Source organism: Symphalangus syndactylus, chromosome 22 (genome assembly GCF_028878055.3).
Source record: "Symphalangus syndactylus isolate Jambi chromosome 22, NHGRI_mSymSyn1-v2.1_pri, whole genome shotgun sequence".
Classification (NCBI taxonomy): domain Eukaryota; kingdom Metazoa; phylum Chordata; class Mammalia; order Primates; family Hylobatidae; genus Symphalangus; species Symphalangus syndactylus.
This window is the reverse complement of record NC_072444.2, coordinates 29185790-29208777: the sequence shown is the minus strand read 5'-3', so window position 1 is coordinate 29208777 and position 22988 is coordinate 29185790. Positions and strand designations below refer to the sequence as shown.

Below are 22988 nucleotides of genomic sequence, written 5' to 3'. Positions count from 1 at the left end.
CGTCACCTCCTTTGGCTCAGTGACCTAATATAGGACAGGGACACAGGCACGCTTGACTGGGATTTTGAAGCGAATGTGATAAGAGCACGATTTAGGGCAGGAATAAGCCAGGCCCAGGCGATGTATCCAGGACTGACCACAGTGGGAAACTGCCACCACCCTCAGCCCAAAGGGTGACTACAGCTGGTGGGAGCTGGGGCCAGAGACCACCTCTGCAGCAAGGTGGCCTCTCTGCACCCGCCCGTGCCTCCCATGGCCCAAGCCAATCAGGAGCCAGGAGAGCCCAGGCAGTGCAGCCCACACAGAGGCTCCGTCCTTCTGGGGGCCTGTGGCAGGGGGCAGAAGGCTGGAGAAAGCCTGGCAGGGGCGGAGGGAGATGGGGTGGTGATGGGAGGTCAATCTAACAATAATCAGCGCAAACACCTTTGAGAATGTAACAGAGCCATGTGCCCTGTGCCCAGAAAAGGTACGTGCACAGAATTTGCTTCCAATTTCAGGGGCTCAAAAATCCCCCAAGAAACCGAGTCAGGGGGCCTCTGTGCTGTCCCTGTGGCTCTGAAGCGCTTCCCCAGGCTCCAGCATTATCTGCTTCGCATGGTGTCCCTGTCTGGTCAACTTGTCATTGATCTCTGGCCATCACTGCTTCCCCACTCGCCTGTCCCATGGGGTCAGGGACTGTCTTCTTGGTCACAATAATATCCCTGGGGCTGGCAGAGTGCCGGACATGTCAGAGGAGGATGGAGATTGTGAAGGAATGGATGAGCCTCCAGGCATCTGAAGCCTGTTTCTAGAGCTCATGTCTTCTGCTCCTGGGCTGCTGCTGGCAGGACCCCCTTGGCTGCCCCATCTCATCACCATCAGACCTCAGGTTGGCCTGTCCAGTGAGCCCTGACCATGAACAGGAGAGGGGGTAAGGACGCAGGGGTGCGGAAGGGCAGGGAGACTCACCCCTGTCCTCTAACGTCAGGGAGCCTAGAAAGGATAGAAGATGCTCAATGTAGAAGACTGGGGGTGAGGAGGAAAGGTATGGGGTGGGAGTACAGAGCTGGCCGATGCTAGAGAGGCCCCAGGGTGCTTCTAGGTCCCACCCAAGGTGGTCCAGCCTGAGCCTTGGCTGCCCCAGCTGTCTGCCACCACCACCCCGCCCTTGAACCATGCCCCCAGGCTGGGGCAGCTGAGTCCCACCAGGCATTTCTCCTTTTCTCCTTCTCAGGCTCTTCTTGTTGTTGTTGTTTTTGTTTTGAGATGGAGTCTCGCTCTTCTGCCAGGCTGGAATGCAGTGATGCACTCTCAGCTCACTGCAACATCCGTTTCCTGGGCCCAAGTGATTCTCTTGCCTCAGCCTCCCTGGTAGCTGGGACTGTAGGCTTGTGCCACCACACTCAGCTAATTTTTGTACTTTTAGTAGAGATTCAGTTTCACCATGTTGGCCAGGCTGGTCTCGAACTCCTGACCCAAGTGATCCGCCCACCTTGGCCTCCCAAAGTGCTGGGATTACAGGGGTGAGCCACTGTGCCCCACCTCTCTCAGGCTCTTCTTGCAGCCACCAGAGCAGAAAACCCCTGCTCCACAACTGGCTGCACACTCAGCCTCTGCCTGAACCCAGCACCATCTTCCCCACGAAGTTCCCGGGAGCCAGCACTGCAGCCCAAGATGCCCACCCCACCCCCTGGTGGCCCGGCCCTCCCCTCCCAGCCCCCACCTGCCTGGCTCCAGAAGGCCCACCCAGCTGCCCTGCTCGGCCTGGAGCACAGCCAGCCGGGGTGGCAGCCAGGCCGGGTCTGCCTATCACAGCGCAGGGCTGTGTGCAGCTGATGGGACCCCAGCCCGGCGGGAGTGGCGAGGAGGGCACTGTGGTATTAAACAGTGCACTCATCACCTGCTGCCAGAATGGGACTTGCCTGGCCTATAAATAGATGCCACTTCCTGTACCTGGTTCTCGCCTGGCTAAGGACCAGGGCAGGGCTGCTCAGGTCTGCTCTCAGTTATCTGACCCCTCCACAGAAAAAGAGGGGCTAGCCACACTCGGGTCCATCCCGGATCAGCCAGAAACCATCCCTGTCGCGTGAGCTCAGTGCCTGACCTCTCTGGGCCTCAGTTGCTACAGCTCTGAAAACTGCCTGCCAGCAGGGCGGGAGCAGTGAGTGAGAGGAGGTGTGTGAAGCGCCTGGCCCAGTGCTCCATTCCTGAAGGGTTCCCATTAAGGAGGCCTTCGCTCTTCCTTTCCCAAGGGGGAGTTCGGAGAGGGTACCAGGGCAGTTTGGGTCTCAACAGGCCGTTCTCCTGGTCCTGGGGCATTTCTGGGTCCCCAGAGATGGCAGGTAGAGTCTCTGCCCAGGCCACTCACCCTCCTAGCCATTCAGGCTCATTATATTAGCCATAATGTGTCTCAGACCAAGGGATCAGGAGCCACAAGGCTCAAGGCACACTGAGAGCTGGGACCCCCCCGCTAGAGCCAGCATTCTGTCTTCAGCTAACTCCACAAAGGGGGTCTCCTTTGGACATCTCTGCTTTGAGGCCCAAATTGAAACACATTGCTCTGTAAAACAGTACTAGATGTATTCATTCATTCATTTCTTCATTTGCCAAATAACTTTTGAGTAGCCCCTGCTTGCTCTGCACAGAGTAGGGGCCTGGAATGGAGCAAAGAATAAGACGGAGCTTCTCACCGGGCCCCTGATCACAAGGGGCTCTCGGTCCAGGGAGGAGTGCAGCGCGCAAATGAATCACTGCTCCAGAGATGACGCTGGCTGCTTGGGGACCTCATCTCTGGGTCTCCCCAGAGGAATCTGAGGCTGAGCTCGAAGGATGAACACTTGGAAGTCAGAATCAAACTGGCCTCACCAAAAAGAGAGGCTCAGAGGCTTGTGAGCACAAGCCAGGAACGACATGGGAGGAGGGGGCACTGGCAACACAGACGGCCAATGCCCACCCGTCTCCGGGGTCCCAGCCCAACACACCTGCCCAAGCCAAGCAGATGAGGTGATTCTGCCCTGACCACGAGCAGGGTCCTGCCCTGGCAGCTCCCACACCGCCACAGGCAGCAGGAGACACGCAGGCACAGAATGTGTCTTCTACAAGACTCCGGGGTGCTTCGGGGCAGGAGGGAGCCCACCAGGTTAGGGCAGTGAACAATGAGTGACAGGAGGTGCTGGGGGAAAGAGGCGACTCAGGCTCGAGAGAAGATAGGGGAATCCACCAAGAAGACTCTGCTGGCCAGAAAGCCCTACCCTGGATTCCTAAGAGGTCACCAGAAGACAAAAGATGAAATTCAAAATGAGAGCCAGGCACAGTGGCTCACGCCTGTAATCCTAGCATGTTGGGAGGCCAAGGCGGGCGGATCACTCGAAGTCAGGAGTTCGAGACCATCCTGACTGACATGATGAAACCCTGTCTCTACTAAAAATACAAAAATTAGCTGGCCACGGTAGCGGGCACCTGTAAGCTAGTAGGGAGGATGAGGCAGGAGAATCGCCTGAATCTGGGAGGTGGAGGTTGCAATGAGCCAAGATCATGCCACTGCACTCCAGCCTGGGAGACAGAGTAAGACTGTGTCTCAAAAAAACAAAAAGCAAACAAACAAACAAAAACAACAAGTGAGGTGAAGAACTGGGTTTCAAAGCAATTCATTCAACAAATAGTTACTGAGCCGCCATAACATCCCGGGCACTGACCTTGGCACTAGGCATGAAGATTAAGACGGAGCCAGTCCCAGCTCTCATGAGCTAATGTTCTACTGCAGGGAGACAGAAAACAAACAAGGAGAAAAAGAAATAACCAAGATAACTGGTGAAAACTGTATCCCAACAGTAGAATATGATAATAACATCACCTGGGAAGAAGGAGATTCCTTCTGAAACATGGATGAGCAGAGGCCTGTCGCAGACTGGGACCTGGATGATGGGATGGAGCCAGTCATGGGAAGTGGGAGAAGCATCCAGGCCAGGTAGAGGGTAGGAGAAGTGCAAAGGCCCTGGGGAAGAAAGAAGTTTGGCAACGAGGAGAATCTAAAGCCCGAGAAAGGCACTGGCTGCAGGATAACGAGAGGGGTACGGGGAGCTGAATACGGTAAGACTGGAGATGATAGCAGGAACTAAAACAGATCGTGTCCGTCTTTCTGCATCATAGGAAGGAGTTTGGTTTGATTTTACTTGCAATGGGAGGCTGTTAGCTTTAAGCAGGGAGTGGCTTGATCTAAATGATGTCTTTAAAAATGACTCTGGGTGTGTGGGAAAGATGACTCTCGGTTGTAGGGAGGAAGAACAGAAGCAGGGAGATCATAGGAAGAAGACAGAAGGCTCATCTTTCTGGATGTAAGGAGAAGGGCTCCCTTGGGCACCACACTCCCCCTGGTTTCCTGTAGGGGTGCTGGGCTGTGGCCCCTGCTGCTGGATTATGGCCCCCCGACACCCTCCCAGCAGGAGCGGGTCTCAGGTGCGCTGATGTTGCCTTCGGCGGGAGGCTAATGGAGGGGTCTAGGCGACAAATGATGGCGGCATGGACTACAGCATCTGCAGTGGAGATGGAGAGCAATGGATGGACCCAGGACTCGCTGATGGATTGCATGAGCAGGAAAGGGAAGAGCGAGTCCAGGAAGCTTCCTGGGGGATGGACCTGCAGGAGCAGGGCTGCTGGGCTGGGACCCCGGAGACCACAGTAGGTCCCTTCTGCTCCATCTCTCTGGGAAGGAAGAAACCCCTTGGAGTGTCTCACCATTCCAGTGTTGCTGCAGGTTGTGCACGTGCCAGGAGATGGTGGAAGAGCAGCAGCAGTTGAAGAGGCCACCCCCCCCCCAAGCTGGGACACATTGTCCCAGAGAAGCCGTGAGCTCCCCAAGGCTGGCCCAAGGAGGCTGCTAAGAGGAGCAGCTCTGAGCGGGCTCCGATGGGTGTAGGTGCTGGCCACCTGCCTCCCTGTTGGCAAGCCAGGCCAATATCCAGGGCAGGCATGCGACCACAAGCTTGGAGACCCACCCACGGATGCCAGCAGAGCCATAGCAGGTTCTGGACTTGGCTGGGGCTCCCTGCCCAGGCACCTCGGAGGTCCTATGTGACCTCCACTGTGGAGTCCTTTGGTTCAGGTTGTGGCCTGGAGCTGAGGTTCCCAGCCAGGGTGGAAAACACAGAGGAAAAACCCATGGGTCCCCTTGGACAGTGACTCCCGAAGGCCTTCCCTGGGGACAATGGCAAGATGTCCGCTGCCTTAACACATCCACCCAAGATGGACAGCGGCCACCCGTCAATGAGCTGGTTTTTCCATCAGGACTAAGATCTGCATTAGAGTCCTCGGAGGAAAGCTAGAGCTCTGCTTGTCCTAGGGAGTGGCTGGCTTGGACGGCTTCCTCGAGTCTATAAGCTTCTGAAAACCAAGAGCCCACACAGTAACGTGATCCCCGCGCATGTCCTCCCTGGAAGTCTGTACTGAGGAGGCCCTGAGTATCGGTATCTGGTATTCCAGAAAAGCAGGGCAGAAGGCACAGAACCCAGACATCTGCCAGGGACGAGGCCTGGCAGGGCAGTGTGCACACCCACCATTGCCCACGGGCCACCTCTGTGGGCCACAGGCCACCCCCCAAGATGCCAACATGAGCCGTGGAGAGGCAACCTCAACCCCAGAGCTGAAGCTGGTCTCCACCGCAGGCTGGCTTCGTCTTACTCACAGTGAGAACATACCCCATTTATTCCACAAATAGAGTTATTTTGTTGAGCCCTGTGTTGGGGCCACAGCAGTTAACGAGAACTGCCAGGGCCCTGTCTTCCAGAGCTTACTTTTGGGCCATTGGAGGGAGGGACAGCCTTCACACCAGCATCCTCAGCTCAGCACCCACTGGGGCTGAGCTGGGGTCAGGGTAACAGAGGCACATCTGAAGCCCCTTCATCGGGGAAGCAGAAGAACTTCTAAAAATACGGGGGATGGCTGTTCATGGAGTCAGGACAAGCTTGTAGGAATAGGTGAAACAAAATAAGCGCAAATAAGTCCGAAGCAAATTTTGTACCCGTGCCCCACCCAGGAAGGATGGGACAAGAGGGGAAGTCAGCCAGCCATGAGGCAGGGATGGGGGCCATTCACTCATTCACTTGTTCAGCCAGTCTGTACTGAGCACCCAGCCCCTGCCGTCACTCGGAGGACAAAGCAAAGGGGCAGTTACAATACCTGGGAGTGATCACAGGACAACTGGCTGAGTCTGGGCGAAGCAAGAAGGCTTCTAGAAGAAGCATTGTGTTTGGGCCTCGAATGAGCAGGCATAGGCTGCCATTAAGGAGAGTTGGACATTAACCAATGAAGGGTAGTGGGGAGGGGACATTCCAGGCCCTGTGTGGTTCACCAGGCTTTAGTAGGTACCCACCCATCCCTTGACCTGGTCTTTTTCTCTCGCTTTCAGCCCATGACACTGGTCTTGTGACCCTACAAGTTGCCTTCAACAACCAGATCATCTCCAATTCGGTGGTGTTTGAGTACAAAGCCCGGGCTCTGCCCACTCTCCCTTCCTCCCAGCACGACTGGCTGTCGTTGGACGGTAAGAACAGTGCTTGGGTCGTCTTGCCAGGCACCAAGGGAGAGGGATGCTTGGGGACTCTGTGCACAAGGTGTGAAAGAAGAGTAAGCACCCAGAAAGGGGCAGGAAGGGGTGCCAATGTGAGCGAAGGAAGGCCGGCTGGGTCTCCACCGCCAGGCTGAGTGCCTATGCTGTCAGCCATTTGTGTCTGGACACTGGCTGGCCCCACCCTCAGTCTGGGTCTCTCCCTGGGACAGACTGAAAAGTATGTGAGTTGCAGGCCTGTGGCGGGCACACCTGCTGGGCTGTCTGAGTGGCCAAGCAAGCCCAGGGCAGCTAAGAGGCTCTGGCAAAGGACCCCAGGCAGCAAGGTCCAAGCACCCACTGTGCCCCTCCAGGGCTGTTTCCATGGGCCCCTGGAAGCAAAAAGGGTTCCCTGAGGCCATCGCCAAGCCCCAAGCCTCTCGAGAAAGAGGACAGGGAGGCAGCTCAGGCCTGGGCTTCTTTAGGATTTGGGGGCTTGCTTCTGCCCTTTGGGGCTAACCAGCCAAACCTTCTCCTGGAAGCCCTCAAATACCCTCAACTCCAGCTTCTTGGCTGATTTTAATTCCACCTCTGCCCTGCACGGCCTCTGTGGCAAGCCCAGGATCGCGACTGTGGCAGAGGGTAGAGTGTCAGGGACCCCAGTGGGCTTCAAGGGAGCAGGCAGGACCTGGTGGTCAAGGAGAGGCAGGGACTCCAAGAGCTGCCAGCCTTGGCCATGGGGGTCGGTGAGTGTTGGTGGTTCCCCTTGGGGTACCAGGGGCTCTGCAGAGAAGAGCTGCCAAAGGCAGGCTGGGGACGCCAGGGCCAGAGGCTGCCATTTCCCACCTGGGCACACGTCAGGAGGCCCAGAGCTGGCCAAGGTCTGGGGGGCTGAGCCTGGTACACTGGGGATGCAGTAGGAGGGATGCCTGTCCATCACCTCAGTATCAGGGCAGTCCACAGAGGAGACACTCCATGGGGTACCTTGCTAGAGACCTTGCCAGCCCAGGATGTTGAGGTCTGGGCTAAGCTGAGCCTGGGCCCCTTGCAGGGGTGGGTTCTCTAAGCAACACCCCCCCACGCACCCCGCACCCACAGCTGGCCTTTTGGGTCTCTCACCTCTCAGACTGCCCCTTGCTGTTGGCTGCTGGAGGATTTCTGGGCTTGGGTACACAGTTCATTTCCTGAACCACCCAGTGTGCAAACCTCAGCCTTGTCCCAGTCCCTGCCCCAGCCGCGAGAGGGTGCCGACAGCTGCCCTGGCTGGTGAACCCTCAGGAGACAATTCTCTGGGGCTGCTTTGGGTCTGCAAACCCTAGCATGGGCTGCCCTGGGGCACCGAGCTGCCCCTGGCAGCATCCCTGGCTGAGGCTAGAACCAGGCAGAGCTGTGATGACCACCCGCAGGATGTAACAAAGAAGGGCAGGGTGACCAGGGGCTCCCGTTTAGGAAATCCAGTTTCAGTTTTGCGGAACAAATGGGGAATGGAGTCAGGAACTCTGCAGAGCTCTGGCTCTCCCTGAGTGACTTGGCCGGCCTCACTAGAATGAACCCAAGGATGCTGGGACCACTGTAGGACCCTGCCTGGCAGATGGAGCCTTTTCAGAGAGCAAAGTCCCAGTCAGGCAGTGCCCCAGAGCTCAGGACACATCTGCAGGCCCCCTGGAAACCCAGAGAGCCAGCTGTACCCCAGAAGCTACGGCACAGGAGGATGCTGCCATAGAGACCCGGGGGAAGGGGAGCCACCCAACTGCTTCATGACAGACACACCCCAGGTCCTCGGCCACCCCAGGCCCCTCGAGATGGGCCTGCCGCCAAGCTGGGCACCTGCTCCCTAGCTGCCCCCCAGAACTTTGAGCTGTGAACTCTGTGGGCCTCCAAGTTGAAATAAGCACCCCTGCACCTGCAGGATACACAGGAGGGTGACAGGAATTGAGGCGGCGATGGCATCAAGGCCTGGGCGTCCAGCAGCATCGCCTCTCTGTTACCACCAGCCAGGGCACAGCTAGGGGAACAGTAGCTCCGCAGCTTGGACCCCCAGCTCAGAGCGCCCTGCTGAACCAGAGGGGAGCAGCCTGGGGTCCACCTCGGTCCAGGGGCCCTGCAGAGAGCAGATCAGGGCTCTGAAGGACGCTTTCCTTTGGTCTGGGCCAGTTGTCCTTTTAAGGTATGAGTGGAAGGGAGGCAGGGACAGAGGAACTGCCAGACCCCACCTGGCTGGGGAGAAGTGGGGCTTCCCTAGCTATTCTTTTTCCCCCTAAATGAATACAAGGCACTCACCCAACCAAGGGCCCAGCCTTCCCACCTTTCTCCAGCTTGATAAATACTAAGGGGGAGGAGGGGAAGCAGCGCGGCAGCCGCAGCGCAAAGGGGGCCGCTGGAACAGCTAGCCGGGAGCGCGGGGGTCCCGGGCCTCTGGCCAGCCACGGGGCCTGGCAGTGAACTTTGCGTCCGGGCCGATGCTGCAGTGGCCGGGGCGGTGGTGAGCCTTCCGTCCCCCGCCTGTCCCTCCCGTCCCCTCCCCTCAGTCTCCGCAGCTTCTCGGCTCAGCCCCTCCCGCCCTCGCGGGCGCTGGGCCGATTCTCCCTCCGCGCTGGCCGGGCCGTGGAGACGGGTGCGCCGCGGAGAGGGGAGGAGGGCTGGGGAAGGGGTGGGCGCCAGGGGACTGCAGCGCGGAGCAAACTGGGGCACGGCTGCCGGCGGCGCGCGTGCACACACTCTCTCCCACGCGCGCGCCCGCCCGCCGACGCGCAGCCGCAATGCGGGGCCCTTCGCGGAACGGCTGGCGGCGCCGCGCCCTGCGGCGGTCTGGGGCGCCTGCAGGGACTGCGAGGACAGCGGGACTAGGAAGGCCTGAGCCCGGCCACCCGCCTCCGAGTGCGCCGCACCGTGCGGCGGGGACCGCGGGCCTTCAGTGGGCGGCGAGCCCTGGCTCCCTCCTTCCGTGGCCTCCGCTGCATGTGGGATGCGCCCTTTGTCCCCTCTGCCATGCCCGGGGGAAAATGTTTGGGGAAGAGACTGTCCGCCCTCATTTGATCTAAAACATGGATTTGTTTGCTTGGCTAAAGGCCGGGTGGGAGGCGTGGGTCCGGGCCGCAGAGAACTCGCGCGCGCGCGCGCGCGCAGCAGCAGCGGCAGCGGCAGCTGCGGCGAAGTCTTTGTCCCCGCGGCGCAGCCTTTGTCCCCTTGGCATAGCTTTTGTTTGCGCAGCCCCGCCTTGCGGAGGGCGATCGTCCCCACGTTGGGGCCGCGGGGCAGGGACCCGACGTCCCCAAAATCTCAGCTGGGGCGCAGCCATCCTGGGAGAGACCGGGCGTGGAGATGGGAGAAGGTGGGAGGAGGAATCGCAGCCTTCTGGATCCCGGAGCTGCAGCGCCTCCCCCAGACCTAGGGGTCTTCCCCTCCCTTCCCCTGCGCCCCACTGTGAGCTCCAGGGTCAAAGGCCCGGTCTGCCGGACCCCCATCACTTAGCCCAGGGCTGGCACGTGGTGGGCTGCATTTGTGATAGTAATGCAGGCACACATGAATGAGTGAGGGCAGGAGGGACTGTCAAAAAGCTGAATCCAACTAGTGGTAAGGAAGGTTTCACAGAGGAAGCGACCCCCTTGGTGAGACCTGAAGCCTGAGCAGGGTTAGCCCGGGAAGCGGGGGCATCAAGGGTGGCAGGAGAGGGAATGAGCGGCTGCCTTTGGCCCAGGGTCTTTGGGAATGCCGTTTTCACCATTTCTCCTCCACCCACAAAGGTCCAGATTCGGAACAAATTTCCTCTGTCCTGACCTGACCCCAGGCCATTTGCACAGGACCCCAAGGAGGTCTGAGCAGGCCAGCTCTTCATACAGAAATGCAAGGGGGACCTCTTCCAGGCTAGAGATAGGCAGGCAATGGGGTTTACCCTGGAGACCCACTGGGGAGGATCTCTGGGAAATGTCACTCATGCCTGTGATAGGTCCTGTGGATACAACAGCCAGGGCCGTGCTGAACTTCAAGAGGATGCTGTCTGTGTAGACTTGCCTCTCCTATGCCTGTGTTTACAAAGAGAATAAACCCAGGCGGTTCAACACTGCAGCCCTGGAGCTGAAGGGGTGGGGCAGGCCCTCTTCTGGCCAAGGACACTGGGACACCTATAAGTGGCCTGAGTCCCTAGAAGAGAAGGTGAGCGAAACTTTTGTGTGCCTCTTTCTTGTCTTACAGCATCTGATTCTCCCCAAGGCCAAGTTGAGATGATTTAGGCTTCCCTGTCCCCACCCCCACCTGCTGGCCTTTCTTGGAACCCCACTAAGCCGCTTAGACTTAGACTCTATTTTCAATGCTTCTCAGGCAACTGAGCCTCCTGCCTGGGTGAGAGGATTGGAGTGGGACCTGCGTGCAGCTCCCCTGGGCTTGGCTGGTCTCCTGGGCAGACCCCCTTCTGGCCTCATGGGTGAGGGGGGACCCTGTCATCTCAGACAGAGTGGGGAGCATGGACTAAGAGCTCAAACTTTATTATCCAGGTGCCTGCTTCCTGGGCAAGCCTCAGTGTAAGGTGGGTGAGCCCAGGCAGCTTGCCCCTGCAGCTGGCCAGAGACAGAGGGGGTTATCCTGTGACTTCTGGGGCAGCCTGGCCCTGGGGTAGGTGTCTGGGAAGACCGGGAGCCTCGCTCCTGTCTAAGCAAGTGGAGAGAAGGAAAGGCCTCTCGGTTTGGCCTTCTGATCCGGCCAAACTCTCTGTGCTTGTTAGCATGGAAGATGTGTGTCTCTGGGGCGGCCCCCAGCTCTGCCCCCACTTCGGAGCTGCCACCTTAGGTGTGACAGGGCCTGTCCCTGGCATGGGGCTGTGGTCCTGCTGGCCTTTCCTTGTGGGCTGATTCTAGCACCAGTCTCTACCCACCAGAGCTGGGAGATCACACACTGCCCCAGAGTCCAGGGGTACATTCCAGGGACAGTGGGAAAGGCCATTCCAGCTGGGACACTGGTCCCTGGGAGGCCTCTGGGTGCTTCTTCCTCCAATGGCAACGCTCCAGGGCTTTCTGCTGAGTGGGCCTGGGCTGGCCCCTCCTAGGCTGGCTCCCTCCCTCAGATCCACCCAGCCCACCTCCCAGCAACCCTCAGCTGGCCCATGAACACATCGCATGACGTGGGATGCTGTAAGAGAAGATACACAGAGTTGGCCGGGTGCGGTGGCTCACGCCTGTAATCCCAGCACTTTGGGAGGCTGAGGTGGGCGGATCACAAGGTCAGGAGATCGAGACCATCCTGGTTAACACGGTGAAACCCCACCTCTACTAAAAATACAAAAACAAAATTAGCTGGGCGTGGTGGTGGGCGCCTGTTGTCCCAGCTACTCGGGAGGCTGAGGCGGGAAAATGGCTTGAACCCGGGAGGCGGAGCTTGCAGTGAGCCGAGATCACGCCTCTGCACTCCAGCCTGGGCAACAGAGCAAGACTCCGTCTCAAAAAAAAAAAAAAAAAAAAAAAAAGAGAACGTGCAGCGTACACTGAGAACACATTCCAAAGGCATCACTTGTCCTAGATGATGGAAGACAGAGGAGCAAAAATTATTTCCTTGCTGAATAATGTAAAATGCCTTTGCTTTACTAAAACCAATACAGTTTGTATTGTGGAGCAGAATACAAAATTCACAAGAATTTTTCAGATAAGACAGCAAGGGTGAATGGTCTTGATTTCAAAGAGCTACTTTGAATTACACCCATAGTGAAAGACCAGAAGCCCCCACCTACCCTCTCCCACCTCCAGGAGCTCTTTAGGGGAGCTGGAGAAGCACTGACCCAGGAGACACCCAAAGGAAGAAAGGACACCCGCCCTGCCGAGAGCTTTCTGGCATCCACCTGGAGTGGGGACTGGGGCCAACACAAGCTGGTTAGCACATGGGCCTCTGGGTATTTCTGTGCATAACAGTGACAGGTGGCAGAAGCAGCTGGCGTGAGCCGGTCTTGCACTCGGGACCTGAGGCTGAGTGACAGGAGTCACGTCCTCTCCGAGCCCAGCCAGTGTCATGCTCCAAAGCACAGGGCCCTCCTCATAACCCATCTCTCGCTGTCTGTGGGGTCTCCATCATTACACATTGCGGTGGGTGTCTGTCAGCTTGGGTGGGTGTGCTCCCCGGGCCTGCTTTCCTCAGCACCGCGGTGGGTGGGAGTCGTATCAGCATCTGGTTTGGGGAGCATCTTAGCCATTGGGGCTCCGAAGGAGCCAGCTGTGCTCCTCAGTGAGGACCAAGAGGCCTGGTCCTCAGATCCTCCTGGGACAGTGACTTCCTGCCATTTGCAGCTGGGGCCACACCAAGCAGACCTGTGTGGAGCTCCTCTGTGTGGCAAGGAGTGGGTCACCTTGGAGCTGGGTCCCACCTGGCCTCCTTGGAGCAGTGACAAATGGTGCCTTGCAGAGAAATGGTCCTTAGGAGGAAGCTCGCCTCTCAGCAAAGGCCGAGGGGCAGCCTTTGCCACCCCGTCCTGGCTGTTGGGGCAGGAAGCAAAGTCGACTCCGTGGAGGAAGCCCCAGGACTCGGGCAGATGCAGGCTCCTCTCCCAGGATTGGCTTCCCTGCCCCCTGCGGGCCAGGTGGCTCCTTCCAGAGTGTGCGTGACTATGGCGGCTCAGACCCTCCAGGGGTCAACATCAGCCAGCTTTTCTTGTGACTGCCAAATGCCCACCAACGGGGTGGCGTCACACAGAGATGTGCTCTCACAGCTGTGCAGACTGGAAGCCAGAGCTCAAGGTCCTGGAGAGCTGTGCCCCTGCCAAAGGCGCTAGGGAGGGACCCTCTCTGGCCACTTGCAGCTCTGGTGGCTGCTGATCATCGTTATGGATCCATGGCTTGTGGCAACGGAACCCCAGTCTCTGCCTGCACTGTCCTCCCTCTGTGTGTGTCTGTGTAACTACTTTCTTTTAAGGACACCAGTCATTGGAATAAGGCCAACCCCATCCGGTGTGAACCCGTCTTAATGAATTACTAATTACATTTGTAATTTACTAATTACAAAGACTCCATTTCCAAATCAAGTCGCATTCTGAGGTTCCCTGTAGACATGAGCATTTGAGGAACACTGTTCAATGCAGGACTCCATATCTTGTGGGCTTAGTCCCCAGAGCATGGTCCTGGGCATGATCCCGGCCGTCAGGCCTCACTGAAGGCAAAACTGACTCCGGAAAACACCAGAAGCCTCCTGAGGGTTTGTTGTGCGCGGGGTTCTGCCCTAGGTGTCGTGAGAGGTGCAGTGAAGAGGCAGCGCAGCTTAGGCTCCGGGGACTCCGCGGTGTCGGGGAGTTTGCAGGCACCGTCCTGTGGTCACAGGTGTCGTGTTTTAAGGAGTTCGCAGGCACCGTCCTGCGGTCACAGGTGGCGTGTCTTAAGGAGTTTGCGGGCACCAGCCTGTAATCACAGGTGGTGTGTTTTAAGGAGCATCACAGGAAGTACAGTTCCGTTCAGTGTTTATTGAGTATTTACTATATACACAGCAATACGTATTTAGGGAAGGATGCAGATACAGGAAAGATCAGTTCCTGGCTTGGAGGAGCTACTCGCAGGATGCCCTCCTGTTGGGATTCTCAGGGACGGCCATGGGGCAGCAGGATAGGACGGCCTCCCACAGCCACCCACCATGAACACACTGACCACCTTGGCTCCTTCCAAGACCACAGCACATCCCTGTGGACCCCATGGCCTGATTGTCTTCATTCCACTTGAGGACCCCCAGCCCCTGTGTCCCCATTGATGGGCACTTCCCCAGGTGAAGCCCTCTGGCTCTGGGCAGTGCGATTCTGCTCCTCCCTCCCACTCCCCTGCTTGCTCCTCAGTCTCCAAGCTTCTCCTTCCAAAATGCTCTGTCATGTCCGCATGGGCGGCTCTCTCCTGACTACTCTCTTCTCCCTGCCCATGCTCCCTGAGGGCTTCTTCCCAGCCAGGGCTCTCTCTCCCACCTACTGGGGTGCCGGGATGGCTGCCCCCTCTGTTTCTCTTCTTGGATCCAGGCCATCCATCTAACGGCCTACAGGGCAGCTTGACCCACGTTTCTCTTGGGCAAGCCAGTAGGTCCCAGACAGGACAAATGGCCGTTCTTTCTGTTTTCCCCAACCTACCTCTCTAATAACATTCCTGGCCCCTGTGGATAATCCCACCCAAAAACCCAGGAGTCACCCCTTGCTCACTCCCTCCCCGGCATCCCAACACTAGCCTAGCATGTTTCTTTCCTTTATTTCTCTCACATTCTCTACTTCTCGCCATCCTCTCTGCCACCACCTTAATTCAGCCCAAACTAATCCATTGTGCATGTCCTAACCAGTCTTCCCACCTCCTTCCACCCGGGCTGCCTGGTCTTCGGTCACCTGGTCAATATGGACTTGGCATCTGCTGGGTGTCAGGCACTGTTCTGGGCTCTGGGGAGTCCTTATTCTCCTGTAGTTTCTATTCTAGTGGGGGAGAAAGACAACAAACAAGTTGCAAAGGAAACTGTCAGATGTTGATAGGTGCTGGGCAGGGAACTTCCCCTGGATGGTCTGGGAGAGGGTACCAGGGCAGCTGCTTTATAGGCTGGGGGAGGTCAGAGGAGGCCTGTATGAGAAGGTGATATTGAAGCTGGGGTATGAATGACAGGCGGGGGCCAGCCACAGTAAGACCGTGGGGGGAACATTCCAGGACAGGGAATCAGGAGCAAAGCCCCCAGGGAGAGGGCAAGCCTGGCACGTTGGGGGAGCTGAAGAGTGCGCTGCGGCCAGAATAGAGGAAGGGGAGGTGGAGGGGGTTGCAGGGATGGAAGAGGGCCAAGGGGGTCAGCAGAGGCCACATGGGATGCATCACCCAAAGCAGGGGGCTGGGCTTTTATTCTGAGGTCAGTGGGGAGCCACGGGAGGGGCGTTGCTACACACAGGTGTATGTTTGCAAGAATGCCGCAGCTGCCATGTGAAGAATGAATTGTGTCTCCACCAGCACAGAGAATACTCCAGGGCTCTTGCGTCCATTCGGGCAAGAGGCAATTGTGGCTCTGACAAGGCCGGAACAATGACTCCTGAGGGACAGGGTGGGTTTGGGGTCGTTTGGAGGTGAAGTCAAGGGCTCTGCTGATGATTTGAATATGAAGAACAAGAGAGGACGATCAGTAATAACACCTAGATTTGGGGCTTCAACCACCGGAGGGACAGCAAACCATTTCCTGAGAATGGAGAAATTTGAAGCAGCAGCAAACCCGGGGGCATAGGGGAATCTCGTGTTCGGTTTTGGTCATGGTACAGCTGACAACCTCATTAGAGACGCTGGGTTCGCAGTGGGGTCTGAAAGTCTGGAGGCCAATGAGAGATCCAGAAGGCAGATGACGTTTAGGAGTCCTCCGCGTGCAGATGGCATTTAGTGCCCTAGGTCTGAGCATGAAGACTCCGTGAAAGAGCACAGATGAAGCAGAGGAGAGGCTGCAGGATCAAGCACAGGCTCCCCTGGTATGTGGACACCAAGCGGACGAGGAGCTGGCCAAGGGGGTGAGGAGGACAGCCTGCGCGACAGAGGGAAAACCGGCAGAATGTGACCCATGGAGGCTAAGAAACGAAGGTGTTTCCAAAAAAAGCACGTGGTCAGGCAGGTCGGATGCCGAGCAGGGAGCCGGATAAGAGCCCTCCAAGCAGAGGGAGGTGAGTAGGAAGGTCCTGAGGCAAGAGGAAGCTCCATGGATTTGCAGAACTCAGAGAAGTGGCTGGAAAATCCAGGTGAGACGGCACCATACCTGTCTCTGAGCTCAGAGCCACAGCCTTCCGCAGTCTGGGGCCAGATGAGAAAGGGCAGGAGCCTCTCAGACTCTTGCCTGGCCCAGGAGATTGCATGCCTCCGACTGCCCCATCCACTGCTCGTTCAGCAGAAGGAAAGGCCCCGTCCCCTGCTTTTCCCTTCTTGCACCTCTGGTGTTGGTCTCACTAACCTTTTGACAGGTCCGTGGGCCCCAGGAGGGCAGCTTCTCTGTCCCTGGGCTCGTGGAGATGTCCCACATCTGCTCTGAGTTCCAGAGACAGATTCCTTCTTCATGGCTCCCCTCTGGGGAGCAGGGGCTCCAGGTGAGCCCCAAAGCAGGAACAAACTGTGATTCACCCCCAAACACCGTGTTGATATCAGACCTGGTGGAGACAGCTCCAGGGCCCTGACCACTGGTTGTTGTGGGTGCAAGAACCGTGCAGATTCACCGGAAGCCTGCCTGGCAGGCCTGCTCAGGCAATTACGCCCCAGCTCCTAAATCAATTACATCGGACTCTCATTATTCCTTTTTTTTTTTTTTTTTTGGCAGAGTCTTACTCTGTCGTTCAAGGCTAGAGTATAGTGGCTCCATCTCAGCTTACTGCGGCCTCTGCCTCCTGGGTTCAGGTGATTCTCCTGCCTCAGCCTCTCAAATAGTTGGGATTACAGGTGTGCACCACCATACCCAGCTAATTTTGGTATTTTTAGTAGAGACAGAGTTTCGCCATGTTGGCCAGGCTGGTCTCGAACTCCTGACCTCAAGTGATCCACCCGCCTTGGCCTCCCAAAGTGCTGGGATTACAGGCATGAGCCACCACGCCCAGCCGGACTCCCATTATTCTACCACAGCATTCGGATGTGGGTCAGCTGTTCCCCTAAAAGCATAGCCTTGAAGAAAGGCCTCTTGGCAAAGCTGGGACCACAGAGAGACCGGTCAGGGAATCTGGCTGGTCCAGGCCAGCGGTGGGCTGACATCCTTAGCCTTTCCTGGGATTGGGCTCCCAGAATTCATCTCCCTGGAAACCAAGGGAGGTGCCAGTCTGTGTATGCAGCTGCTGGGAGAAGTGGTCCTGAGACCCAGGACATCCACCATGGAGAAGAGAAGACACAAGTGCTGGTTGGGGCCTAGTGCAGCCTCTTGGGGGACGCGAGTTTCTAGTGGTCCTGGGCAAGGTGAGAGGACACCCTTCCCATCCAGTCCAACGCTCAGCCTCTAATTGGGGCCAAGGACAAAGCCCTGTCCTTTCAGAAGCTCCTAAAAATACACATATCTCTGACCCTTCTGAGCAGCCCAGCAACCTTGTCCCCCACATCTGTGACACCAGGACATTCAAAATAGTCTTTGATAGGCTGAAGACTGGCTCCCTCACCGGCAGTAATCTGCTGAGACTTGGCATCTGTTGTGAAATCAGAGTTCTTTGTTAGGGGAAAAACAGTGAGAGGCAGGTATGTGTCATATGGACCATACTTCATGAATAACAGAAGACTTTTTAAAAAATCAGGCCGGGTTGCCAGGCGCAATGGCTCACGCTTGTAATCCCAGCACTTTGGAAGGCCGAGGCGGGCAGATCACGAGGTCAGGAGATCGAGAGCACGGTGAAACCCCGTCTCTACTAAAAATACAAAAAATTAGCCGGGCGTGGTGGCGGGTGCCTGTAGTCCCAGCTACTCGGAGAGGCTGAGGCAGGAGAATGGCGTGAACCCGGGAGGCGGAGCTTGCAGTGAGCCGAGATTGCGCCACTGCACTCCAGCCTGGGCGACAGAGCAAGACTCCGTCTCAAAAAATAATAATAATAAATAAATATAATAAAATAAAAATAATAATAATAAATAAATAAATAAATAAAGTCATGCCTGGCAAAGTGGCTCACGCCTGTAATCCCAGCACTTTGGGAGGCCAAGGCGGGCGGATCACATAAGGTCAGGAGTTCAAGACCAGCCTGGCCAAAATGGTGAAACCCCCTGTCTACCAAAAATACAAAAATTAGCCAGGTGTGGTGGCACAGGTGGCACCAGCCAGTGGGCACGGTGGCTCATGCCTGTAATCCCAGCACTTTGGGAGGCCAAGGTGGGCATATCACCTAAGGTCAGGAGTTCGAGACCAGCCTGACCAACATGGTGAAACCCCATCTCTACTAGAAATACAAAAAATTAGGCGGATGTGGTGGCAGGCGCCTGTAATCCTAGCTACTTGGGAGGCTGAGGCAGGAGAATTGCTTGAACCCAGGAGGCAGAGGTTGCAGTGAGCCAAGACCACGCCATTGCACTCCAGCCTGGGTGACAAAAGTGAAACTCCTTATCAAAAAAAAAAAAATCAGTGGCAAGCCAGGTGCGGTAGCTCACACCTGTAATCCCAGCACTTTTGGAAGCCGAGGCAGGAGAATCACTTGAGGTCAGGAGTTCAAGACCTGCTTGGCAACATGGTGAAACCCTGTCTTGACAAAAAATACAAAAATTAGCCAGGTGTGGTGGCACAGGTGACACCTGTGGTCCCAGCTACTTGGGAGGCTGAGGCAGGAGGATTGCTTGAGCCCTGGAGGTTAAGGCTGCAGTGAGCTGAGATTGTGCCATTGCACTCTAGCCTGAGTGACGGAGCGAGACCATCTTAAAAAAAAAAAAAAGAAAAGAAAAATCAGTGGCAGAGGGAAAACAGTTGATACACCAAAAACAAACGGAGGTTGTTCAGGAGTTGGAACTTGTCCCATAGTCCAATCTCCTCATTCTTCTGGAAGGAACCCAGGCCCCAGGAAGAGCAGCTGCTGGCCCCAAGCCATCGCTGAACAGGGATGGAAGTCACCTCCTGACTCCTTCTGCATGCTCTGCTCCGTCTGCCTCCCCTTTTCCATCCCACAGCCAAATTCACCCGTGCCCCAGAAGCTAGGGCACAAAGGCAGATAAGAAATGAGCTGGCCAGTGGGCACGGTGGCTCATGCCTGTAATCCCAGCACTTTGGGAGGCTGAGGTGGGCATATCACCTAAGGTCAGGAGTTCGAGACCAGCCTGACCAACATGGTGAAACCCCATCTCTACTAGAAATACAAAAAATTAGCTGGATGTGGTGGCAGGCGCCTGTAATCCTAGCTACTCGGGAGGCTGAGACAGGAGAATCACTTGAACCTGGGAGGCAGAGGTTGCAGTGAGTCAAGATCGCGCCACTGCACTCTAGCCTGGGCAACAAAGTGAAACTCCATCTCAAAATAAAAAGAAAGAGCCGGCTGGGAGCCCTGGGCAGCTTCTGTGTGGTTGTTTGGAGAGGTCAAGGTTCGCCTCCGGTGTCCCCGCGGAGTGAGCTGACACTCTCCTGGCATTCACACTGGCAGGAGAGAGGGAGCAGTGACCTGGCTGTAGCCCTCTGCTCCCTGCCCCTCATGCAGAAGGACCAGTTCTGACATCAGCAGATCGGGAGGTACCCAGTGGAGGCCTCGGAGTGTCTCCTGTCATACCAAATCCTGAGATGTGCTGGCACGTGGGCGAGGAACTCTGCCCCAGCCCCACACCCCATTTGGTGGTCTTGAGAAGAGCTGGTGACATCTCGCATCACTTCAGTGGCATCAAGTTGCATCAATTGTTCTTGAGACACATGGCAGACTTCTGAGCCACCATGACTGTTTCTTTCAGCAAAACACCTTCTGGCACAGAGTTGCCACCAGGAGGGACAGCAGCTGACATCTGCACACGCACCACCTGCCAGGACCTGGCCATGAAGTACTGATGCGTACCCATGTGTAGTGACTCACTGAGACTTCCCGGCAACCTGTGAGGCCCGTTCCACAGATGGGGATGTTCAGACAACAGCGAGTGGGTGGCACAAAGAGAGTCACGCACAGCCGTGTGACCCCATCGTCCGATCTTGACCTCCATCCCATGCGAGGCTTCTGGAGCCTCTTCCTGTTGCACCTGTACTACTTTGGAGCTGCCTCCCAGGGCTAGAACCTGTCCTTGCTCCCCGGTTATTCACGACAACCGCCAGTGGAGTCCCCATTAGGTGCCAGGCACTGCGTCACGTGATGAGGATCAGAAGAAATAGATCAGATGAGGACCTGCAGTCAATGAGCTTCCCGTCCAGGGGAGGAAACATCCAAACTGACCACCTGTCTTCACACAAACAAGCATTTGGGGACCTTATAATGGAGGATGGTGACTTCTCAGGGAGGTCTGGGAGGGATTTCTTGAAGAAATGACCCCCAAACCAAGATCTGAAGGATGAGCACAAGTTAACTCCATGAAGAGAGAAGGCAAACATTCCAGGCCGCAGGAACGGCATGCGCAGAAGCTCTGTGGTGGGAGGGAGCCATGAAGCCAGTGAGGCAGAGGGGCAGGCAGTGAATCAGGCCAGAGGGGCTGGAGGGACCCTCAGAGCCAGGGCTGTGTGCGCCAGGCTTTATCCCCAAGGAGAGGAAAGCCACTGAGGGTTCGAGAGGCGGGGGCATGACTAAGTAGGCTTCTGAAGAAGCGCACATGGCGGCCACATGGAGAACAGATTGAAGGAGGCTCAGAGAGGGTGAGAGGAGACCAGGAAATCATCGTGGCTAGAGATGATGGTAACTTGGCAGTTCTGGGGGCACAGGGACAGTGTGAGACCACCGAGTAGATGGCATCAGGAGGTCTTGTGGGTGGATTCACTATGGAGGCTCCATGTCATTCACCTTGGAGGAGGACCAGTCAGGAGTTGAGCTGAGTTTTTGTTTGTTTGTTTGTTTGTTTGTTTTGAGACGGAGTCTTGCTCTGGCTCCCAGATGGGAGTGCAATGGCGCGATCTCGGCTCACTGCAAGCTCCGCCTCCCGGGTTCATGCCATTCTCCTGCCTCAGCCTCCTGAGTAGCTGGGACCATAGGCGCCCGCCAACACGTCCGGCTAATTTTTTGTGTTTTTAGTAGAGATGGGGTTTCACTGTGTTAGCCAGGATGGTCTCGATCTCCTGACCTCGTGATCCGCCCGCCTCGGTGAGCTGAGTTTAAGGGGCTTTTGGGACATCTGTGTGAAAAGTCAATGGCAGGTGGGTGTAGCCCCCCCGAGCTGAGAGAGCAAACAGACGAGAGAGCGCGAGAGAAAGACAAGTCTGAAATGGCTGCATGGAGGTGGCACTGAATAAAGCACATCTGTGGATGTGGAGGAAATTGATAAGCGTGACAATATTGCTGAGTCCCAAGGCCAAGGACTTCTGTCTTAATTATCATCGTGCCCCAATGTGGGGCCCAGGGACACAGTAGGGTCTCGATGAAGGTTTCTTCAAGGGAGGGAAGGAAGGAAGGGAGGGAGGGAGGGAAGGAAGGACAGATGGCCTAGTGGTATCTTCATGGCCATTGTCCTCACGGCTGACTGCAGCTTTAGGATCCAGCCACCCGGATATCCTCTCTGACATCAGAGCCAGGCTGGGTAGGGTGTCCAGGACTAACCAGGCACCATCGCCTCCCTTTGGGTCTCCCTGTCACTGAACAAGTTCCAGGCAAGTGACCCAAGACCAGAATGCAGAAGCTTGACCCTCAGCTACCTCTTTATTGAATGTACCCTGAGGCTGCCTTCAGAGCTTTTAAAGGGCCACCTGATGAGAAATCCTCCCTTCAGCTCACTGAAGCTGGAAGAGAAAGGAAAAAGCACTTTTCTTCCTGGAGCTGCTCAGCCCTCTCTCTAGGCCTCAGAGAGGGAGGGGGTTTCTCAGGCTGGTCCTTGGCAAGTCACTACATGGTAGGTTGTGGTGCATGGACCCTGGAGGAGAGCCTCATCTGACCTTCTGTAATGCCCCTGACCCAGTCCCACATTAGCCTGATGGATGGAAGGAAGGAAGGAAAGAAGAAAGAAAGAAAGAAAGAAAGAAAGAAAGAAAGAAAGAAAGAAAGAAAGAAAGAAAGAAAGAATAGGTGAGTCAGGGGCCATGAAAACCTTCCTATCCACAGGAATCCTGCTGCTTCAAAACACTGGTGTGACAGTGACAGTAATGATCACCAGCCAGGCCCCAGGCCTGGTGCTTCACATCATGGCCCTGTTGAACCCTCCCAGCACCCAGCCTCAGGTTGCCATTCACAGGCACCTCACCCCCAAACTGGGTCATAAACTATATGGAAGAAACAGCGTTGATAGGTGGCAGCCCGTCCACCCATCTGTCATTCAGCAGTACCTGCTAGAACCAAGGCTTTACCCATCAACCAGGCATCCCCCCACCCCCCAGAAACTCACAGCCCAGGGCAGGGGGCACACAGGACAACACAATTAATGTGATGAGTGCTTGAGTGTCCGGGAGGTGTGAGAAGCCAGGGGAACCCCTCTGTGCCTCCATCTGGAGGGAACACACTTGACAGTGGCTAATTCTCTATCAAAACTGTAATGTGTGCTCATAGGAGTGCCCCTCATATGTAGAAAGAATGCGCAAGTGTTAATGTATCAGTCTGATAAAGACATAGCCAAGACTGAGCAATTTACAAAAGAAAGGTGTTTAATTGGACTTACAGTTCCACGTGGCTGGGGAAGCTTCACAATCATGGTGGAAGGCAAGGAGGAGCAAGTCACATCTTACATGGATGGCAGCAGGCAAAGAGAGAACTCGTACAGGGGAACTCCTCTTTTTAAAACCATCAGATCCCGTGAGATGTATTCACTATCATGAGAACAGCACAGGAAAGACTTGCCTCCATGATTCAATTATCTCCCACTGGGTCCCTCCCACAACACATGGAAATTCAAGATGAGATTTGGGTGGGGACACAGCCAACCATATCAGTTAGCCACCTGTCAAGTTAAAGGGAGCACCATCCACATAAGACCAT

The 22988-nt window shown here is 56.2% G+C and overlaps 1 protein-coding gene across 13 annotated transcripts in view; it reads left to right on the top strand.

The window, feature by feature from the left end:
• Nucleotides 1-22988, top strand: part of CAMTA1 (calmodulin binding transcription activator 1) — a 990108-nt gene that overhangs the window by 888530 nt on the left and 78590 nt on the right. For all 13 annotated transcript variants that reach the window (XM_063631879.1, XM_055261965.2, XM_055261958.2 and 10 more), the window contains one exon: nt 6383-6517. In XM_063631879.1, coding sequence (XP_063487949.1) covers nt 6383-6517 — 135 coding nt within the window. The remainder of the gene's footprint in view (nt 1-6382; nt 6518-22988) is intronic.